The following is a 21,641-nucleotide window of genomic DNA, read 5'->3' as shown; positions in this document are numbered from 1 at the left end:
TCCTAAGGTTAAAGGTGCCTGGTTTTAATTCCAGTACTATTTTAAAAGAGACGCACCAGAACATCAGCCGGGCAAGCCCAACACCGCGATGTGGTGCCCAATCACAGCAGTAACCTTCCCAGTAAACAGCTTAAATTCACTGTCCCAAGCAGGGATTGATCTGCCACTATGTGAATACAAGGCAGACACTTTACCACTGTAAAAGTCATTGTGATGATTTAACATTAACATGTACAACTGAAAAATTAAGACATTTTTATAGTTGAGGACTAGTTTTCTGCAATGCAAATACTGCAAGTAATTTTCCTTTCTTTAGAAATTTTTGTATGGGAGCATTTCATAGTTAATTTGACACAATAAGTGATGGGTTTGTTATAGAATACAAAATGTTTTTTAACCGCATATGTCGCATGAAGTCCACAAACACCTAGCTACATTATTAAGTTTTTCTCAGTCTGTTTCTGAGCATTATCACCAGCCCATTCATGTATTTTATTAACTAGGCTCTACTATTTGATTGGAAGAAAAAAGTAAATATTGTGGATACAGTCAAATCATCATTAACTTTCTCTTTGTATCAAATAGAAAATAAAGATCATATCAAATTACTAGAAATATGCAGGAAACATATGTGTATCATGTTTGTGATTGAAACTTCTATGAAACGAATAAAATTCATATTTGTGCAAAAGAATCCAAAATCCTTTTATCTAATTTACAGTAATTTCAAATACTTGGCTATTCGGCATTTTGACTGAACATTATACTGTACAGGTAATAGGCCAATTGATTATTTATAGATATATTAAAAAAAATGTGTATTTACAAACTCAAAATCGGTTCTGTTTTGATATGCGATCTCATTTATGGTGTGATCTCAGAAATTATTCTTTTGCTTTGGTATGCGATCTCAATATTGTAATAAGTAAAAAACAAGAATAGAAAATCTAATGGTTCTTGCTTCGCCATGCGCTCGCTTGGCTCGCAAAAAAATAAAAACATCAAGCTTTGTATGTACTGGCACGCGGTAAGGTTAAGCTGTGCACGCTAACATCAATGATTGATTATCATTTCTTAGATAATTATTCCCGGTATATATTTCTTTAGAAAATCTAATGGTTCTTGCTTTGCCGTGAAGGGAAGCGAGATCACTACTATCAGGTGAGATCCCATACCAAAGCAAAAGCACGACTTTGAGATGGCATACCAAAACAGCACCTCAAAATCTTGTAAGCATGCACATCTTCATCAGCTTTATAAAATACATGAACTAACATTATCCTTAAATGGCAAGGATGCAATATACTCTGATGAATTACCTGGAAAAGATTTTTGCCTTACACTGAAGTTAGGAAACATTTAAATTCAGAAATTTATTTTTCATGAATACCAAAAGACTCTAAATAACTGCTACAAAATAAAAGCAGTGTATTAGAGGGGATCAAGTGTGCAAGAATATTAAATACATAATGTTTAAAATCCCCTATGACTAAATTTACATACTATTCGCCCCATAAAGATAAAATGATTACGTAGCAATTAGAATATTCTAAACCATATTGTTATGGTAATATTCAATACCATTCTAACTGCCATCCCTGATAACAGTTTAAAATACCAACCATAGCTGAATAAATTTTTATTTCCTGGTACATAACATTTAAAGGCATATCACATAAAAACAGATCCTGATTATACATTCATTGACACAACAAAGACCACTTTTTTTCCACCTCACATCTTGATTGTCTATTCCTACCTTTGGGAAACGGTCCGAACGGTTGAGCCCGTGCCCTAGTAGTTGTAGCCCCAAGGTTGGAAGGGCTCACGCTGCGGCTCCCAGGACCACGAGCACCTGTTATATAATATGTTTTTCTCTGGGGTTTTTATATTTCAGTAACCTTTATCCCCACTTGCAGTCACCAAAGACTAACATTAAATGATATGAAACAAAACAAGATTCTAGCGGATAATTATTAGGCGTCTGAGTTTAATCACATATCAAAGTCGTGGAACATAAATCTAATATCATGTAAATACTAGTACAGTATGTATTATTATTATTATTATTATTATTATTATTATTATTATTATTATTACTTGCTAAGCTACAACCCTAGTTGGAAAAGCAGGATGCTATAAGCCCAAGAGCTTATAGGAACATCAAAGCTCATGGAGTCAACCCTGTACCATGATATATAAATTGCAATGACAGCAATGGTATTCCACTGATGATTACAAATTCAATTACGACTTCCTTTCTATATTAGGTTTTAGAAAAATTAAAAATGAAATTTTGAATACTCTACATTCACACAAAAAGGCTTGTATTACCAATTAATACAAACAGGAAAAAGTCCTGCCCATGTCCATTTATTTTTCTTACATGTTGTTAGGATATCCTCACCTTTAGTTTGCTTTCGTATCCACGTTACTCTTTTTATGTCTTTACGTCATTCCCATGATTATTTTTTCCATAGCTTTTAGAGTTGTAACTAGCTTATGTTCTAAGGCTTTACTAATACTTCAAGTTTCTGATCTATAAGTTAATACTGGTACAACCATCTGATTAAAACCTTTCTTTTTCGAGAAAGTAGCATTTTACTTTTCAAAATCTCACTTTGTTTAGCAAAAGCTTTCCACAGCATGATTATCTCTCTTCTACTCTTGGCCTCGTGTCCTGGGGAAACACTTACTGTCTGTCCTAAATACATACTGTATATTCATTAAAAATCTCTAGAGGATTGCCCATAACCCTAATTTGTTTTCTCTCTGTATTTTCATTGAACACTAATTTAGTTTTACTTGTATTCATTTTCAGTCCCACTTTCTGCTTTCTCTATCTAAATCCATTTATTGTCTTTTGCAATTCCTCCCATATTCACTAAACACAACTATGTCATCTGTTAAGTTATTCTCTATCACTGTTAATTCCTACTATCGCCATATCTAAATTCTTAAAAACTACTTCTAGACATGCTGTGAATAATTTAGGAGATGAGGTCTCCCTGTCTAACTCCTTTCTCAATCAGAATTTTCTCACTACCTTTATGCAGTTTAAGGATTGCTGTACTTCCTGTATAGATATCTCCAAGAGTAAATTCATCTATTACTTGTCTTTGAAGGCCTTTCATTAATGCTGAAGTTTGACATAATCAAAAGCTTTCTCAAAGTCTATAAATGCCATACCTAGTGGTCTGTCATATTCTGTTGATATTTTCACTAACTGGTTAATTACAGGGATATGGACAGTTGTCGAATAACTGCTTTTAAAGCCTTCCTGCTCTCTTGGATGATTCAAGTCTGGCAGTGTTTCTATCTGGCCTTATATGATCTTTGCAAATATTTTATATATTACTGAGAGTAAACTTATTGGGTGGTAAATTTTCGAAAGTTGTTTTTATCTCCCATTTAGGGAATTAGTATCATGATAAAAGTTCTTTCAAGCTGTAGGCGTAGGGCATTCTTGTAGACTTTTTGTGTAAAGTTCAGGATTTACTAGGATGAAATATCCTCGCTCCATTATTAAATCGATTGTTGTACCATCTTCTCCTGCTGCTTCGCCTCTTTTCATGCTTTTTAATGCTTTCTTTACTTCTCCTACTGTTAGGTTTCGTACCGGCTCAGGTATCCCATTGTTGCTACTTGTAGTTATTTCTTACATCATTATTGTATCAAAAAAAAAAAAAAAATATATATATATATATATATATATATATATATATATATATATATATATATATATATATATACATATACATACATACATACATACATACATATATACATACATTATATATATATATATATATATATATATATATATATATATATATATATATATATATATATATATATATATATATATGTATATATATATATATATATATATATATATATATATATATATATATATATATATATATATATATTATATAGATTTATATATACTGCATGTATACACATAACCATATATAAAAGTTTAATGATTTTATAATATAATCTTGAAGCATAACCAGGTACGATATAGGCGCAACACACCATCAAAATATAACGAGTATTTACAATCCATTAGACGTATGTTCCAGTATTCCGCAAAAATTTACCTGTACGGATGATTTTCAATACTGCGTATTCAACAGTATTCGACTTAGGGTACAAATTTACAACATTATTTCTTACTAAGGATTTATAAGAGAGAATATCTCTTCTGTATAATACTATATACAGATTTATGGTCATCTGCAAGTGCTCCCACCTTCTTTAATTAGTGGTTAGAAGGCATTCAAACTGATTGTAAAAACACAAATACAGTATCTAATATCCCTTAGTTAATTAGTATAATGGTATATTATCAAATTACAAAAACTACATTTTGATATACTGTACATGGACTTCTTTTAATTTCTATATTTTTACTACATTGTTATTCAGTGTTATGAACATGAATATGCTAACGAACATTTCAAAGTCTCAGATAACTAACATTCTAATTAAGTATATATTGCAAATATGGAATTAAAAAGATAACAAGAAATTGACATGCAAATACACCAATGCTCAGTCAGAAAAAAAATCAGCATGCAAGGCTTCAAACACAGTCTTATCCCAACCTTGTTAAAATCCAAGTTTCAGCATGCAGCAGTATGGTTTATTAATAAAGCTTTGTGGTGTTAAGTGAAGTGAAGGACATTTTCGTGCAGTTAGAGCAAAGTTAAAGGATTTCCTTGACATAACCTTATTAAGTATGAGCAGCTTCCACATGGGAAAAGTCTATGCTGCTTGAACAGTTTATACGGTACAACATTTCTTGAATGTGGACCCGAACCCACATTCACTATTCAAATATTACAAGGATACTTAGTATTCATTAATGTGGTCACATATCAAAGTTTTGTGAATTGGGTAGGCCTTATATATAATGGAATTCCAATGATAAAATCAATTTATCTATACTCACCTAATGTTCATATTGCTTCTCTCTCAAAGCTAGTTAATTGTTGATGTTTACCCTAATACTCTAATGGAGTACTGCAATTATACGTAAGTGTATGGGAATACTGAATAACATGTCATATCTCCTTTGTCTTTTTATCTCCAAGTTGAAACTCATTCAATACCCTCTTAGAATTACTGTTCAGTTGGGACTCGGGAGAGTCTTATCATCGTACGACCGCATTAGCAAGCAGCGAAATGTAGTGCAACTGTTTCTGGTTAAATACCAGACCAAATTTTCACTTAATACTCGTTTAATGGTAATTCATCGTAAACTAAGTCATTCACTCACACTCGTAAACTTGCTAATTCAATTTGAAAATCTAATACCAAATACTCTATTATTATTATTATTATTATTATTATTATTATTATTATTATTATTATTATAAGCTAAGCTATAACCCTAGTTGGAAAAGAAACATGCTATAAGCCCAAGGGCTCCAACAGGGAAAAATAGCCCTGTAAGGAAAGGAAACAAAGAAATCAATAAATTATAACATAAGTAATAAACAATAAAAAGAAAGAAAACCGGAAATATTTAGTTTTAGGGAAGACTTTGCCATTTAACCAGCATCGAGAGAGAAGCAATATGAACACCAAAGTAGGTTTATAAAAATATTTGTATATATAATATTTCAATCGTCGAAAGCTCGTAAAATTGCCAAAACATCAATCATTACCATACTTATGATCACTTGATCTTTGAAAATTAGATTTAGGTCTAGAACAAACCTACTCTAAGTTAAATTTTTCTTTCTAAAATCTTTAAAGAAGCTTAACCCTTTTACCCCAAAAGGACGTACTGGTACGTTTCACAAAAGCCATCCCTTTACCCCCATGGACGTACCGGTACGTCCTTGCAAAAAAATGCTATAAAAATTTATTTTTTCATATTTTTGATAATTTTTTTGAGAAAATTCAGGCATTTTCCAAGAGAATGACACCAACCTGACCTCTCTACGACAAAAATTAAGGCTATTAGAGCAATTTTAAAAAAAATATACTACAAAATGTGCTGGGAAAAAAATAATCCCCTGGGGGTTAAGGGTTGGAAATTTCCAAATAGCCTGGGGGTAAAAGGGTTATTCTCATATATTATATACAAAACAATAATAATCCATAAATATTTTACTCTAACAATTGGATTTATAATACTTAGCCTCAATTGACCTCAAGGAAGTGGTTTCGACTGACGTCAAATAAGGCCCCAACTAAAGAATGTCTTAAATTGAAGCATAAGGCCACACACTTTCATTTATGATCGTCATATCTACACCCACTGCATAATGTGCATATCATTCATTGTATGAAATATTTTGTTAGAAAACCAGCCTGATTAACTTCACATCAAAAAGTTAAAAAAAGTTAAAGTTGCGGGTTTAGGTCTCCCCTGAGACGACCTTCATCTCCTCCTCCGTTTTCTTAGGTAACTAAAAATTTACCATTCTATCAAAGAAATGTATAGAAATTCTTTTAAATTTCCTTCAAATAGCATTACTAAACATTATTTACTAAAAATATTCAACAGTACGGGGAAAGAAATATGCGGTTAGTTATATTTATCTTAAAATAGGTAATTACATTAATGAATACTAAGTCCATTTTTCTTTTACACACTTTAACCAGTAAATGGAAATCTAAAATGAAAACTATATAATTACTCATAATGACCTGACTAAAACCCATATTTTAAACCAGCAAATGTAACCAGAATCATATGAATTCACTTCAAATCCCTACGCATGGCTTCAAACCTTCGGAACACGGAAAAACAAATGTTCACGTAACAAATTTGCTCCAACCTTCTGCATGTGCAAAGGGATAAATAAAAACATAAATGTTAATAACTCACACAGATGAACAACAAATTTCTATTAATGCCTTGACAGGAATAATATCCAGTAGCAAACCAAGTACCTTTTACTTAACCCTTTTACCCCCAAAGGACGTACTTGTACGTTTCACAAAATTCATCCCTTCAACTCCATGGACGTACCGGTACGTTCTTGCAAAAAACTGCTATTTAAATTTTTTTTTGCATATTTTTGATAATTTTTTGAGAACCTTCAGGCATTTTCCAAGAGAATGAGACCAACCTGACCTCTCTATGGCGACAATTAAGGCTGTTAGAGCAATTTAAAAAAAAATATACTGCAAAATGTGCTTGAAAAAAATTAACCCCCGGGGGGTTAAGGATTGGAAATTTCCAAATCGCCTGGGGGTAAAAGGGTTAAAAATAGATTTCACCTTAATCCCAATGAACTTTGGCTAATATATTTTCATTATACCTGAGGCAAAAGTTGCATCTTCTTTCTCGAGGTGAAACGCCATTCACGCAAAAGGTACAGGTAGCTTTATGGGATCCATCTCCAAGTCAATTAATAAAAGCATGAATATTAAATAATTTTGATGGGAGACCTTTAATGTAGTGTGAAAAGTTGTGTTATATGCTAATAAATAAATCTATTTCTGGGTCGACTTGTGACGCCCAGTGAAAAGGTCCTTGTTATCACTTTTCTGGTATAAATACTTCCAAAAAGTATTATATCAGAAAAGTGATAAGAAGGACCTTTTCACCGGGCGTCACAGGTCGACCTAGAAATAGATTTTTCCTTCGTCAAAATCCCTTTTGAGCACTGTAAAGAATCAAATTAGTTGAGAAAAACTTGAAAGTTATGTAGTAGCACTAAGCTAATACCAGCTCCTTAATCATGTGATAACTTGTAAATTTTCCCACATATGCAACATGTATGTACACTCACACAGACCGACCTTGTCTAAATACGCCCATGGTTACAATCAAACTGTTAGAGTATATAAAAAAAGTTTCCCATATTCAAACAACCTCTAGAAGTAGCATTTCAAACCATTTTAAAACAACTTAATCACCAATGGGTATGTATACAGTACAGACTAGACTGCCCCTTACTAGCGAGTTACCAGTATACTGGAATTTGAATATCAGCATGAACTATCAGTTAAAAGTAGAAAAAATCCTTATCATAAGAAGTGATATGTAATATAAAATACTAATAAAGCTACTGGTTCATCAGAAAAAAACATAATACTTCTGTTCTGTAATAAAATAAAAGAGCTAAATCAAAGATGAAATTCCAGTTGTGTCATAATATCAGCAGCTTCTGGATTATAATACAGCAGATGAAATTAATTTGACATTCTCAAAGGTTTATGTATGGAATTAAAAACTATGAATATGTCTTTAAAATAGTACGTCATTCTAATATATGAAAAAAAGGCTTAATTTTCCACAGTGAATACCAGTATTGAACTATGCTAACTTATTCTTCCAAGAGACATCTTCACAGAAGACTATAAAAAATCTTATTAATTTATTTGTCTTTAAAATAGTATGTCATTCTAATATATGAAAAAAATGCTTAACTTTCCACAGTGAATATCAGTATTGAACTACGCTAACTTCTTCCAAGAGACATCTTCACAGGAGACTATAAAAAACCTTATTAATTTATTTGTCTTTAAAAAAGTATGTCATTCTAATATATGAAAAAAATGCTTAATTTTCCACAGTGAAGACCAGTATTGAACTATGCTAACTTCTTCTTCCAATGGACATCTTCACAGGAGGCTATAAACAACCTTATTAATTTATTTGTCTTTAAAATAGTATGTCATTCTAATATATGAAAAAAATGCTTAATTTTCCACAGTGAATATCAGTATTGAACTATGCTAACTTATTCTTCCAAGGGACATCTACATAGAAGACTATAAACAACCTTATTAATTTATTTGTCTTTAAAATAGTACGTCATTCTACTATATGAAAAAATGCTTAATTTTCCACAGTGAATACGAGTATTGAACTATGCTAACTTATTCTTCCAAGAGACATCTTCACAGGAGACTATAAACAACCTTATTAATTTATTTGTCTTTAAAATAGTACGTCATTCTAATATATGAAAAAAAAGGCTTAATTTTCCACAGTGAATGCCAGTATTGAACTATGCTAACTTATTCTTCCAAGGGACATCTTCACAGGAGACTATAAACAACCTTATTAATTTATTTGTCTTTAAAATAGTATGTCATTCTAATATATGAAAAAATGCTTAATTTTCCACAGTGAAAACCAGTATTGAACTATGCTAACTTATTCTTCCAAGAGGCATCTTCACAGGAGACTATAAAAAACCTTATTAATTTATTTGTCTTTAAAATAGTATGTCATTCTAATATATGAAAAAAATGCTTAATTTTCCACAGTGAATACCAGTATTGAACTATGCTAACTTATTCTTCCAAGAGGCATCTTCACAGGAGACTATAAAAAACCTTATTAATTTATTTGTCTTTAAAATAGTACGTCATTCCAATATATGAAAAAAATGCTTAATTTTCCACAGTAAATATCAGTATTGAACTATGCTAACTTATTCTTCCAAGAGACATCTTCACAGAAGACTATAAAAAACCTTATTAATTTATTTGTCTTTAAAATAGTATGTCATTCCAATATATGAAAAAAATGCTTAATTTTCCACAGTAAATACCAGTATTGAACTATGCTAACTTATTCTTCCAAGAGACATCTTCACAAGAAACTATAAAAAACTTTATTAATTTATTTGTCTTTAAAATAGTACGTCATTCCAATATATGAAAAAAATGCTTAATTTTCCACAGTAAATACCAGTATTGAACTATGCTAACTTATTCTTCCAAGAGACATCTTCACAGGAGACTATAAAAAACCTTATTAATTTATTTGTCTTTAAAATAGTATGTCTTTCTAATATATGAAAAAAAATGCTTAATTTTCCACAGTGAATACCAGTATTGAACTACGCTAACTACTTCTTCCAAGAGACATCTTCACAGGACACTATAAACAACCTTATTAATTTATTTGTCTTTAAAATAGTATGTCATTCTAATATATGAAAAAAATGCTTAATTTTCCACAGTGAAAACCAGTATTGAACTACGCTAACTTATTCTTCCAAGAGACATCTTCACAGGAGACTATAAAAAAAACTTATTAATTTATTTGTCTTTAAAATAGTATGTCATTCTAATATATGAAAAATATGCTTAATTTTCCCCAGTGAATACCAGTATTGAACTATGCTAACTTATTCTTCCAAGAGACATCTTCACAGTAGACTATAAAAAACCTTATTAATTTACTTGAAGAAGCAATCTTGCACAAAAAACGATCAAATCCACGCTTGCAAAAACGTGCATTCTCTTTCCAAGATAAAACTCCTGAAACAAAATTTCCAAACAATACCAACAATGCCTAAACAAATCACAAATTGTCTTCAAGAAGTGTGTACTGCTCAAGTTACAAAATACAAATCATAATGGTTATAATAATCTCATCTGCTTTAAATTTCTATACTGTAAGTTGATCTTTATTTCAGGCAACCAATAATAAAGAAAAAGGTATGCAACACTTTTAAATTTGCTGTATCAGTTATACCCCTGTGGGTTGGTTCAACATATACTGTACGCCAGTTCTGACTTTACGTTAGTCATTCTTAAATATTAAATATAAAAATAAAATCAATGTCATGTTTTACGAAATCTTACATCTGTCTAAATATTGAACTGTAACTACTTTTTTTCAAAAATCCTAAACTCTGTTTATGAAGTTAGTAAATAGAAAATATCAGTAATATACAGTATATGGTATAAAGAAAAATTATTATAATTACACCGTATGCATAAAAGAAAACATGTGTTATGTTTGACAAATTTGTTATGATCTTTCCCAAAGGAGTGCAATTATTTTGTTAGTAGTCATAGTATAATATGCTTGGAGTGGTGAGAGAGGTGAATGCTCGAGTGCTTGGACGAGGATTGAAACTGGTAGACGAGAATGACCATGAATGGGAGGCAAATCAGTTGTTGTTTGCGGATGATACTGTACTGGTTGCAGACGCGGAAGAGAAGCTTGGCCAATTAGTGACAGAATTTGGAAGGGTGTGTGAGAGAAGGAAGTTGAGAGTTAATGTGGGTAAGAGTAAGGTTATGATATGTACGGGAAGTGAAGGTGGTGCGAGGTTGAATGTCATGTTGAATGGAGAGTTACTTGAGGAGGTGGATCAGTTTAAGTACTTGGAGTCTGTTGTTGCAGCAAATGGTGGAGTGGAAGCAGATGTACATCAGAGAGTGAATGAAGGTTGCAAAGTGTTGGGGGCAGTTAAGGGAGTAGTAAAAGATAGAGGGTTGGGCATGAATGTAAAGAGAGTTCTGTATGAGAAAGTGATTGTACCAACTGTGATGATGGATGGGAGTTGTGGGGAATGAAAGTGACGGAGAGACAGAAATTTAATGTGTTTGAGAAGAAGTGTCTCAGGAGTATGGCTGGTGTATCTCGAGTAGATAGGGTTAGGAACAAAGTAGTGAGGGTGAGAACGGGTGTAAGAAATGAGTTAGCAGCTAGAGTGGATATGAATGTGTTGAGGTGGTTTGGCTATGTTGAGAGAATGGAAAATGGCTGTCTGCTAAAGAAGGTGATGAATGCAAGAGTTGATGGGAGAGGTACAAGAGGAAGGCCAAGGTTTGGGTGGATGGATGGAGGGAAGAAAGCTCTGGGTGATAGGAGGATAGATGTGAGAGAGGCAAGAGAGCGTGCTAGAAATAGGAATGAATGGCGAGCGATGGTGACGCAGTTCCGGAGGCCCTGCTGCTCCCTCCGGTGCCTTGGATGACCGCGGAGGTAGCAGCAGTAGGGGATTCAGCGTTATGAAGCTTCATCTGTGGTGGATAACGGGGGAGGGTGGGCTGTGGCACCCTAGCAGTACCAGCCAAACTCGGTTGAGTCCCTTGTCATGCTGGGAGGAACGTAGAGAGGAGAGGTCCCCTTTTTTGGTTTCATTTGTTTGATGTCGGCTACCCCGCAAAATTGGGGGAAGTGCCTTGGTATATGTATGTATAATATGCTTAATGCTTATTTTTTACTTAAAATAAAAATAAAACGACAAGCTAAAATATCTCATTTAAAAGGAAAACAAGGACTATCATATTAAAAAAACACGAAAAACTAACGAAGAGCGCCAAGTCATGAACAGTTTCTTGATCGCTTCAAGTGGTATAAGCCTTCTACTGAATATGTGTAGTTATTTACCAGTTTTTTCAGTGTTGTATGTGCGAGTTGAAATTATCCTTATGTATCTCAACAATCTTTGCATATTTTAGCCATGTTCCTCATGAAAATTAAAGCTAGTGAATCCAAGAGACATGTTATAATAATGCAAAGTGATTATAACGAGAGTATGAATAAGGTGAAAAAGTGATAAACACTATGCAAGCCTTAGGCCTCGCTAGGAGAAGTGTCCACTATCATTCACGATAAAGACCACACTGTCTAATATGTTACTGAAAAGGCTCCACCATCTAAAATACTATCAGTGTGAAGTGCAGCATAACCTACAATGGCATGGAATGCTTATTATCCCTCTGGATAGATATGCAGACACATTAAAAAGTCTTCGTGGATTGCTGTAAAATAAAATCCCACTGAAAAAGGCACTTTTTTGTCACAAGTCGTGGATGGTCATTTACCTATTTACTCAGTTCAAGAAGCGCTTTTAGTTTTCACAACATAAAAATTCAGAGAGTAGATACTGCTGCCAAGGAATCTCCCAAATTTCTGATAAAATCACTGATGTAAAACAAATTACTCTGGAACTGATCTTCAATGTCGATGATATGGGATTATTTCAGAAGCGAATGCTGACCGTTCACTTATTTCCAAGGAAGAAAAAGCTACAGTATGCCAGGATACAAGGTAGTCAAAGATAGGCTAACATTAATGTTAGGCTCTAACATTACTGTTAATTTCAAGCTATAGCCATTATTAGTCTACCATGCCCTCAAGACCATCTCATTAGTCTACCATGCCTTCAAGATCATCTCAAACTCCATGCTTCTTGTGATTTAGAAGGCTAATCCAAAGGAATGGGCTACCATGGCCATTTTTGAAGAATAGTTCAATGGGCCTCTTTAAGCCAGCAGTCAAAGAGCATTGTTATATAAAGAAACTTCCTTTCAAGGTTATGTTGATCCTTGATAATGGTCCCCGACATCCCATGCATCTGAGCGATCTGGACTTGAATGCTTGTTGTTTTCTTGCCACACACCAACTCTCCTAAAAAACTCATGGACCAAGGCATCAATAACGATCAACTATTTATGCCATACCTTATGTCAGGCAGTTGATGCTACTTAAGCAGAGAAAGAGATGAATTTTTGGGGATTGTAGAAGGGCTAGAATATTTAAATATAAGTGGTTCTTGGACCAAAGTAACTCTTGACATCAATAAATGGTGTATAGGAGAAACTGTGACTTCAATTCATACATGATTTTAAAGGTTTCAATGAGCTAGTAAAGGATATATCAAGGAATTTGGTATCCCTTAGTGAAGAACTTCAGATGAAGTTGGAAGATGATGATTTTGAACCTTTGAGACGGTCACAAGCAACCACTGATTAACGAAGAATTGTTAGTTCAGCAACAACAGAAAATTGAAGAAATTTTCCCAGACCAAGAACCAATTAACTTCAAGCTCAAGAAATGCACTTGTGTTTTTACCATTTATCTAAATGTCTGTCAATCTTTGAGTCTCTGAATGATTGCTGAAATAATTAATGGTGTTGAAGATTTGTTCCTGCCTCATAGGACAATTTTCGACAAGAGAAGGAACACTATCCAGCAAACGTTAGATCAGTTCCTAGTTAAGAAAAAGAAAGGGTACAGAGTCGGATCTTGAAGCCAAAGGACCACTGCCATCGACATGAGGTTGTACAGCAAAACAGCTTCAAGTAGAAACTACAATTATAGTTACATCTTCACCATAAATCGCATTGTCATCCTCCTCCAACAACTAAGTCCTCCTTTCCTATTCCACCTTCTTTCGTGTCCAGAAGCAGAAGAGATGCAAAGAAACAAACTTCAAGGCAAATAGACAATTATTTGTATGTTAATATTGTTATAGTTTATGGTACCATAACTTATTCCCTCCCTCTCTTTCTCACTAACTGTTAAAACTTACATTTCATTCAAACATAATAGTACAGTTCTGTAAGGTACCTGTATTATGCATGGAAGCTAATGACACTTTTCCATTCATCTACACTCTTCATAGACTTTTCTTCCATACATTATCATTATTTACATATCTTTATTCCTTCACACATAATTCTTTTTATTTCCATCATTCATATCTCTCATACAAATGTACATACTGTAGTACAATAAGGAGATCCTGGTAATTTTCTGGCTACCCTGTTCTCAATCTTTTGCAGACAATATAATTCACAGAATCATCATTGTAAAGCTATAGAGTAGTGACGGCTGTAGTGTACTTCCAAGAAGCTTTTACCATTAGCCATTTTTGGTAATGTTCCTCTTGAAAATGTACTGCCATTCTGTCTTCAGAGATTTGCATTTCCAAAGTCCTCCAAGGTTTCCCCTTTTAAAGACATTGCAATTCTAAAATGTTATCACAAATGCACCAGGGATAGAATAGTTACCAAAATTACCATTTGTTCTTTACAAGTTAGTTCTAATGGTGTTATTGAAACGGATGATGCACTTATGATGAAGTTCATTTATTTCGTTATTACTTTTTCATAATTTCGGGAGGAAAGGTTGACTTACGAGCTCTATTTCTACTGATGTTCCTAGTTCTTCTTCTATGAGAAGTAAATATAACGTTGCCAGTTTCCCTAAAATTAGAGCATATTACAGAGTTAAATAACTCTGATTTTGTTTACCATTTAAAGGTTTAAATGGGTTAAAGGCCACTCATGAATGGTAGGGGCAAGGGACAGTGACATTGCCCTATCGAGCAGGACAATGCCCTAGAGACTAACCATACACATAAATGATCAGCGTTCAAGCTCCTCTCCACCCAAGCTAGGACCAAGAAGGGCCAGGCAATGGCTGCTGATGACTCAGCAGATAGAGCAATAGACTCCCCAACCCCCCATTCTTAGCTCACAAGGAGGGTGAGGTTGCAGCGACCAAAGAGCTAATGAGTTTGAACAGGACCCGAACCCCAGGCTGGCATTCACCAGTCAAGGAGGTTACCACAACGGCCACCACAACATGTAAATTCATAAAATTATGACGTCTGCTAACGATATTACTCCTGATGTTTTTTTTAACTGGTAATATTTACAAATTTTACTTTACCTAGAGGGAAAAACTAGCATCGTTCTGAACAATAAACTGTGATCAAATAAAAGATATGCCATGGCAATATTTTTATGGAAGAGTCGCATTAGCCACGAGAGGGCCACTAGACAATGATTACGACCCAAACCATTTATTCTAATTCCTACATTTTCACTGGAGAATAATACGTAAGTTTCTAAGTGTTATAATTTTCGCCAATGCATCTTTTATAACTTACTTTTCTGTGATCATTTTACATTAAATATCTTAATATAATGGTCATTATCATTATTATTATTGCTATTATTATTTTCATAATAAAAATTGCAGTATCATTATAATAAAAAAACTCACATAGCAATACTGTATATGAAAAAATTACAAATAAAAATAAGAGATATTAAATTAAAAAACAAATATAAAAATATATAGTAAAGGACTTCAAAGTCTGATGTTACAGCGAAGTTCACATCAATAAAAATGACGTAATGTCATCTCTTGTGATTCTATTGTACTGTAAGTCCTCTTCTGAAAGCTTTTGGACACTATAATTAATTCAAAGAAACCTTAATTTATCACTTCAAAATTAAATCTTGATAAATAAATGAATTATTTCTATACTCGCATGTTCACATTGCTTCTCTCTCGAAGCTGGTTAAATATCAACGTCCACCCTAAACCGGAACATTTTCTCATAATAGCCCTGTCCCTCTATTGGAATACTGAGATTAAAAACAGTGTAAGGTAATGTATAGCAAAATATCTCGTGGGTACATCGTATCTCCTTTGTTTTTCTGTCTTGAACTCTAACTAGTTCAAGAACCTCATCACATCACCGATCACTGGAAAGGTGGAGGGGACAATCTTGTATATGAACATCAAGCAAGTATACAAATAATCAATTATATTACTTATATCATGTTTAAATCTATGAATCTCCCTTGATATTCATAGTACTGGCTACCACACATTGATGGAGAATAAGTGAAGGAAAGATTTGGAAAATCTATTGTCCTAGACCAAACGTGTACTTTAATTACCAGAGACTAGTCTTTACTGATTACTACTTCAACGGTAACTCACAGTTAACTATATTCAATTCTTTTAATGAGGCACATTTGCACTGACTTGCAGCGGTGCCCTTTTAGCTTGGAAAAAATTCCTGTTATCTGATTGGTTAGAATTATCTTGTCCAACCAATCAGCAGTCCGGAAACTTTTCCAAGCTAAAAGGGCACTGCTGCGAGTCGGTGCAAATCTGCCTCACTAAAAAGAATTGACTATAAATAATTCCCTTAACTCAAATCCTGGTTGGAAAAATTTAATAATACTCAACTAGCCTAATTGTCTCTTGAGTTTCCCATGAACTAAAGTCAGTTCTCTTTTACGAGTAGAATATTTTAAGTGGATAACCACTAATGAACATAAATCTCTCATGTGAGGAACAGTTGGGAAATATATTCCTCATAACAGCTATTTAAATAACACTTTTAATCCCTGGCACATGACCAACAATGAGAATCATTATCACGCGGCAATAAATCCCTCGAACAACCCACACAGGAATACATAGCAAAGCCAGAATAAAACCTCCTCTAATAATATAAGATAATTATTAGGCTGTTTCTAAAAAACGCCGAATTATAATCACAACCACGGGAAGAACAACTTTTTTTTTACAGGACAACAAGAGAACGGAAAGATAAAGGCGATATGGTGTACTTACACGCTAGTATTACCATACACCATCATAATCTAAATATTCCACAAGAAGGGCAAGGCTAATACAAAGAAAGAAAATGAGATTAGGGGCGAGCTATTACAAGAATACAAGATTAAGGGAGGGCTGTAATAAGGAGAGAAAATGAGACTAGGGCAGGGCTATTACAAGGAAAGAAAGAGAGATCAGGGCAGGGCTATTACAAGGAAAGAAAGAGAGATCAGGGTAGGGCTCTTACAAGGAAAGAAAGAGATCAGGGTAGGGCTCTTACAAGGAAAGAAAGAGAGATCAGGGCAGGGCTATTACAAGGAAAGAAAGAGAGATCAGGGTAGGGCTCTTACAAGGAAAGAAAGAGAGATCAGGGTAGGGCTATTACAAGGAAAGAAAGAGATTAGGGTAGGGCTATTGCAAGGAAAGAAAGAGATTAGGGTAGGGCTACTACAAGGAAAGAAAGAGAGATTAGGGTAAATGACGCCATCTAACCAGCTTCGAGAGAAAGGTAACATGAACATCGGAGGAATTTCATAGAAATAATTATTGCAATATTTAACAAACGCTGTTCGAGGTAAAACATTTTTTTTTTTTTCATTTATCTAAGACAAAATAGTGATAATAAGGAGATAATGTATATGAGCTAACACGAGTATGAATGCCCGTAACAATGGCGACTGTCTTTTTCCTCAACCTAAAGGCGATGAGGTCTCATACTAAACATCGTATAATTCGGAGAGAATGCAGTTTTCTTTAATAACTATCGTATGCTGCATATTTATGTCACGGGATCGCGTACTAACCATTTTACTATTCTGGGAGAATGCATTTTTCCTTGATAACGACCGTGCTTTGTACTATTCGGAGAAAACTTGCATTATTCTAACTTGTTTTTCAACATTTTTATTGCTCAGAAATGGGTCGCACTATCTGGGGTTTGAACTATTCAGGGTTTGATTGTGTATCTAGATCTGTATACTGTATTCTGTCACTGTATTGAAAGTTTTGCTCTAGTGAATCACTAAAAAGGAATTGAAAATATATTAATCCAAAAAAAAAAATCTTGGTATATAATAATGAAGGTCTTAATAAAAAAAACATGCTAAGGAATTTTCTGGTACTTCAATGGAGTTGGAATTAAAGGACAAAATAAATATATCCTCAAATGAAATGCAGAAGACACGGCTGAGTATTCTGTTTCAGCATGTAAAAAAGTAACAGTCAAAGGACTGAGTAGTTCACTACATACTACAAGAGAGATGAACACCATTGTAAAACCTGAATAATTTGTCCATCATTGATTTCCAATTTTTTTGTACATCCCCCAATTAACACGTCTGCCCACCAAATAACAGAATGGACACTCAGCAAGTTAGTTCTCACATCCCTTGTTCATGCAAAGGACTCCCATTTTTTTTTGTACCAAGCAGATTCATTATTTCTAAACACAGCAAAGAAAATTGAATTGAAAAAAGAATAAATATGGGAATAAATGACAGGTGTGAACTTCCAACGACCAACACCAGCATTACGAGGAATTAATAACCTATCACAATTAGGGTAGGAGATTGGGAAATGGTAAACAGCCAAGGGTTATATATTATGTCAAAAGCAGATGTCAGCAAAAATCAGTTTTGGCAGAAGCAGTTGAGCCCATCACCAGCACCAACACCGAGCCTAGACTTACGCAAGAGGGAGCGTCCGAGCCTTCTGGATGCTGGCGCCGCTACCGAGGCCGAACTGCCATGGCCATTTTCCACTAAAAAAATTTGGCATGTTTATACCATAACCAAGATGATAATGTACCTACTGCAGTATTATCTTACTGTATATCAAGGACATTAGCAAAGGATGTGGTGACATAACAGACAGGGCACATATTCTACACAAGCAATTGGTAGGATTTAGAAGGGTGATAAACTCAGCATTTTTAAGAAGTAATCTCATAATAAGCTGTTCATCTGATTGGTTAAAACATAAACTAAATATGTCTCTGCACCAAAATAAATGATACTGTATACAGTATATATAAATACTTCACCAGGGTGGAACATATGTAAACTGTGGTATAGAAACAGGCAAAATAAACATAATAGGCAGCAACACAACACTATATATGTTACACAGTACAAACAAATAGTTGAATTTACATACCAAATATATCGCTGAACAGGCTGGACGTTTGCTGCGCAAAATCATTGAGTTCCGAGCTGACATTCGTCAAGAAATCACGAGAAGACGAGGACGTCATGGTGGGCGACCGGGCACCCGAGCTGCTGGCCGTGCTCTGTCGCCGTGAACTCACCCCCACCATTCCACCACTGCTACCACTACTACTTCCTATGCTCGAAATATCTGCACCACCAATAACGCTCCCTATAAATAATATGATTCATTACAAGCTAGACTACTTTAATGGCAATAATCTAATAGTACAGGGTAAATTTAGCACAAAATCAGTATCATTAAAATCTATTATGCAATATTAGTTACTTTTATGAACCTAATGTTAAAAAGGAGACTTAAAAATTTTTTCATTAAAATTTAATTGTTACATCAGCAGCGTTAATTCTGTAGCATCGAGTCCACATCAAGAGATGACCGCCAACAAAATCACTACCTTGGATATGGTCAGAGTATTTATGTTTTAGCTGCCTTATTGGCATCTTCCTTTGCCTAAATGACAAGAAGAGCATGGATACAAGTTATTTAAAAATGCATACATGTTCAACATGATTTATGCCTAGTCTTTTAAGATTTTGAACATACACCTCAGATTATTTCTAACAAAGAAGCGAGTACCATGTCACTAAATGACGTAAACCAAATTGCACAAAGAGAGAATATTTTAAAATGGCATTGGGTTAGGAAAGATGGTTTTTATGAGAGAGAGAGAGAGAGAGAGAGAGAGAGAGAGAGAGAGAGAGAGAGAGAGAGAGAGAGAGAGAGAGAGAGAGAGAGAGAGAGAGAATTATCAATAACCTTAAACACTGTTATTTCTAGTTTGTCATCCTATTTTGAATCATTATTCATGATAGTTACACAAATTTAATTTATGATGGTAAACATTTCACGATTAACACACAAAACAAAACCATACGCACCTCCTGAACTGACAGACAATCGACCTGAAGTCCCATTTCGGCTGGGTTGAGGATGGCTTGGACTTATTTGTGGTTGAGTAGGGAGCGGGGCAGTAACAGCAGCTTGGGGCTGTAAGGGAGGCTTGGGAGATCGTGGAGGCACTGCCGGAGGTTGACCTCGCTGATGCACGGGAGGGGAAGAGGAAGGCACAGCGGTGGGTGCTGTTCTGTGAGGTACGGGAGGGGGACCAGGCCCGCTTATTCCAGTCCTCATCGGTCCTCCGGCTCCTCCGCTAGATCCTCCTATACTTCCAGCCGTTCCTGTGCTGCCGATGCTGCTGACACTAGTGCTGCTGGGCACGCCTCCAGTGACCCCGGCAAGTTTTCCATCGAAGGAAGAATCCCGAAGTTCTAGAGCCTGTCAATTACGTTGTTGTAAATAAAAATGAGCATATCATGTATCGAACTGAATTACAACAAGCTTTTCCTTATAGCAAATCAATTTAGAAAATGTAAAATACTTAATAGTACCTAAATGTAATCATAAAAAATAATTTGCTACTATAAAGATTGAAGTTAGAAAATGTACAATACAGAATTTATGAAAACCAGCAAATAATCTATCATATGTTAAAATTACTTTAATTTGATTCGGTGAATTAGATTGCCTGAAAATCTTTGGTTAATAATGATGGGGATAATTTTATAGACAACAAATGGACTAGTTTTCATCACTAGAGGGATAGTTCTATGAACATCAACTACCAGCTTTTTAGGATTATGACATGCTGAAGAAAACCTACTATTTAGTGAAGTCTCAGATATGTATTATGTATATTTTTCATTTAATAAATCAACTAAAGTCATCTGGATAGGAATACTAAGCATGCAATGTACTTAAGTCTACTTTTGCATACAGAAGATGGTATCTAGTAATGATAGTAAAATCAGCATAGTATTTCTTAGTTTGTAGAAAGAGATATCCAACGTCTGTATCTGCCCATTCAACCATAAGAGAATGGTTTCACTCAAGGTATTACTTCATAAAGTAGAAACACCAATAATTCATATAATGATAAAATAGAAAATAAATCAAATAATAAATAAATAAAAAAAATCATTACATAAATGGCTAGCAACTGATAAATGTGAAAAGAAAATTAAATAATGCAGGAATAAGATATCTTGAAAGATAAACTTGCCACAGGTTTTCATATTATTCAAAAAGGATAAATGTGTAAATTAACTTAAATTGAATTATGCTGTATATTTAAGTGTTTTCCACAATGAGACGTAAACAATATACTATTTAATAGTTTGTCGCCTTCAGTTTTACTGAAGAATGAAATATAAAATAAAGTGTCCTTTACTCTAGATGTTAAGAGAGAAGAAATTAATTAAAATGATAAGAAAACCTTCTGGATTATGTCCCATATTGAAGTAGTTTTTAACTTCCAATAAAGGGATTTTGACGAAGGAAAAATCTATTTCTGGGGAGAGACCTGTGACGCCCGGCGAAAAAGTCCTTCTTTGTACTTTTTCTGATATAAATCTTCCAAATATACCAGAGAAAATTAAAAGCATGGAATGCAGAGGTTACAACCCTCGCGCGAGCACCTTGTTGGTGTCGTATATCTAACAAGGGCGTTTGTAAAACACTATTCACAGGCTGTCTTCCA

The 21,641-nt window shown here is 34.1% G+C and overlaps 1 protein-coding gene across 7 annotated transcripts in view; it reads right to left on the bottom strand.

Annotated features, from left to right (window-relative positions):
* LOC137636256 (MAP kinase-activating death domain protein-like) overlaps positions 1 to 20,400 on the bottom strand; it is a 105,733-nt gene extending 85,333 nt beyond the window's left edge. For 3 of the 7 annotated variants that reach the window (XM_068368687.1, XM_068368688.1, XM_068368692.1), the window contains exons 1-4: positions 19,984 to 20,399; positions 19,034 to 19,255; positions 18,567 to 18,638; positions 1,760 to 1,855 (exon numbers count right to left, since the gene is read on the bottom strand). In XM_068368687.1, the coding sequence (XP_068224788.1) occupies positions 1,760 to 1,855; positions 18,567 to 18,638; positions 19,034 to 19,255; positions 19,984 to 20,236 (643 nt within the window). In that variant the 5' untranslated portion in view covers positions 20,237 to 20,399. Of the gene's footprint in view, positions 1 to 1,759; positions 1,856 to 18,566; positions 18,639 to 19,033; positions 19,256 to 19,983 lie in introns of all 7 variants that reach the window. The other 4 variants (XM_068368689.1, XM_068368691.1, XM_068368690.1 and 1 more) reach the window with 4 other exon arrangements.
* Between the last annotated feature and the right edge of the window lie 1,241 nt (positions 20,401 to 21,641).

The sequence above is a fragment of the Palaemon carinicauda genome, unplaced genomic scaffold (assembly GCF_036898095.1).
Source record: "Palaemon carinicauda isolate YSFRI2023 unplaced genomic scaffold, ASM3689809v2 scaffold260, whole genome shotgun sequence".
Lineage (NCBI taxonomy): Eukaryota > Metazoa > Arthropoda > Malacostraca > Decapoda > Palaemonidae > Palaemon > Palaemon carinicauda.
The sequence above is the reverse complement of the archived record's forward strand: the minus strand, read 5'-3'. Positions and strand labels throughout refer to the sequence as shown.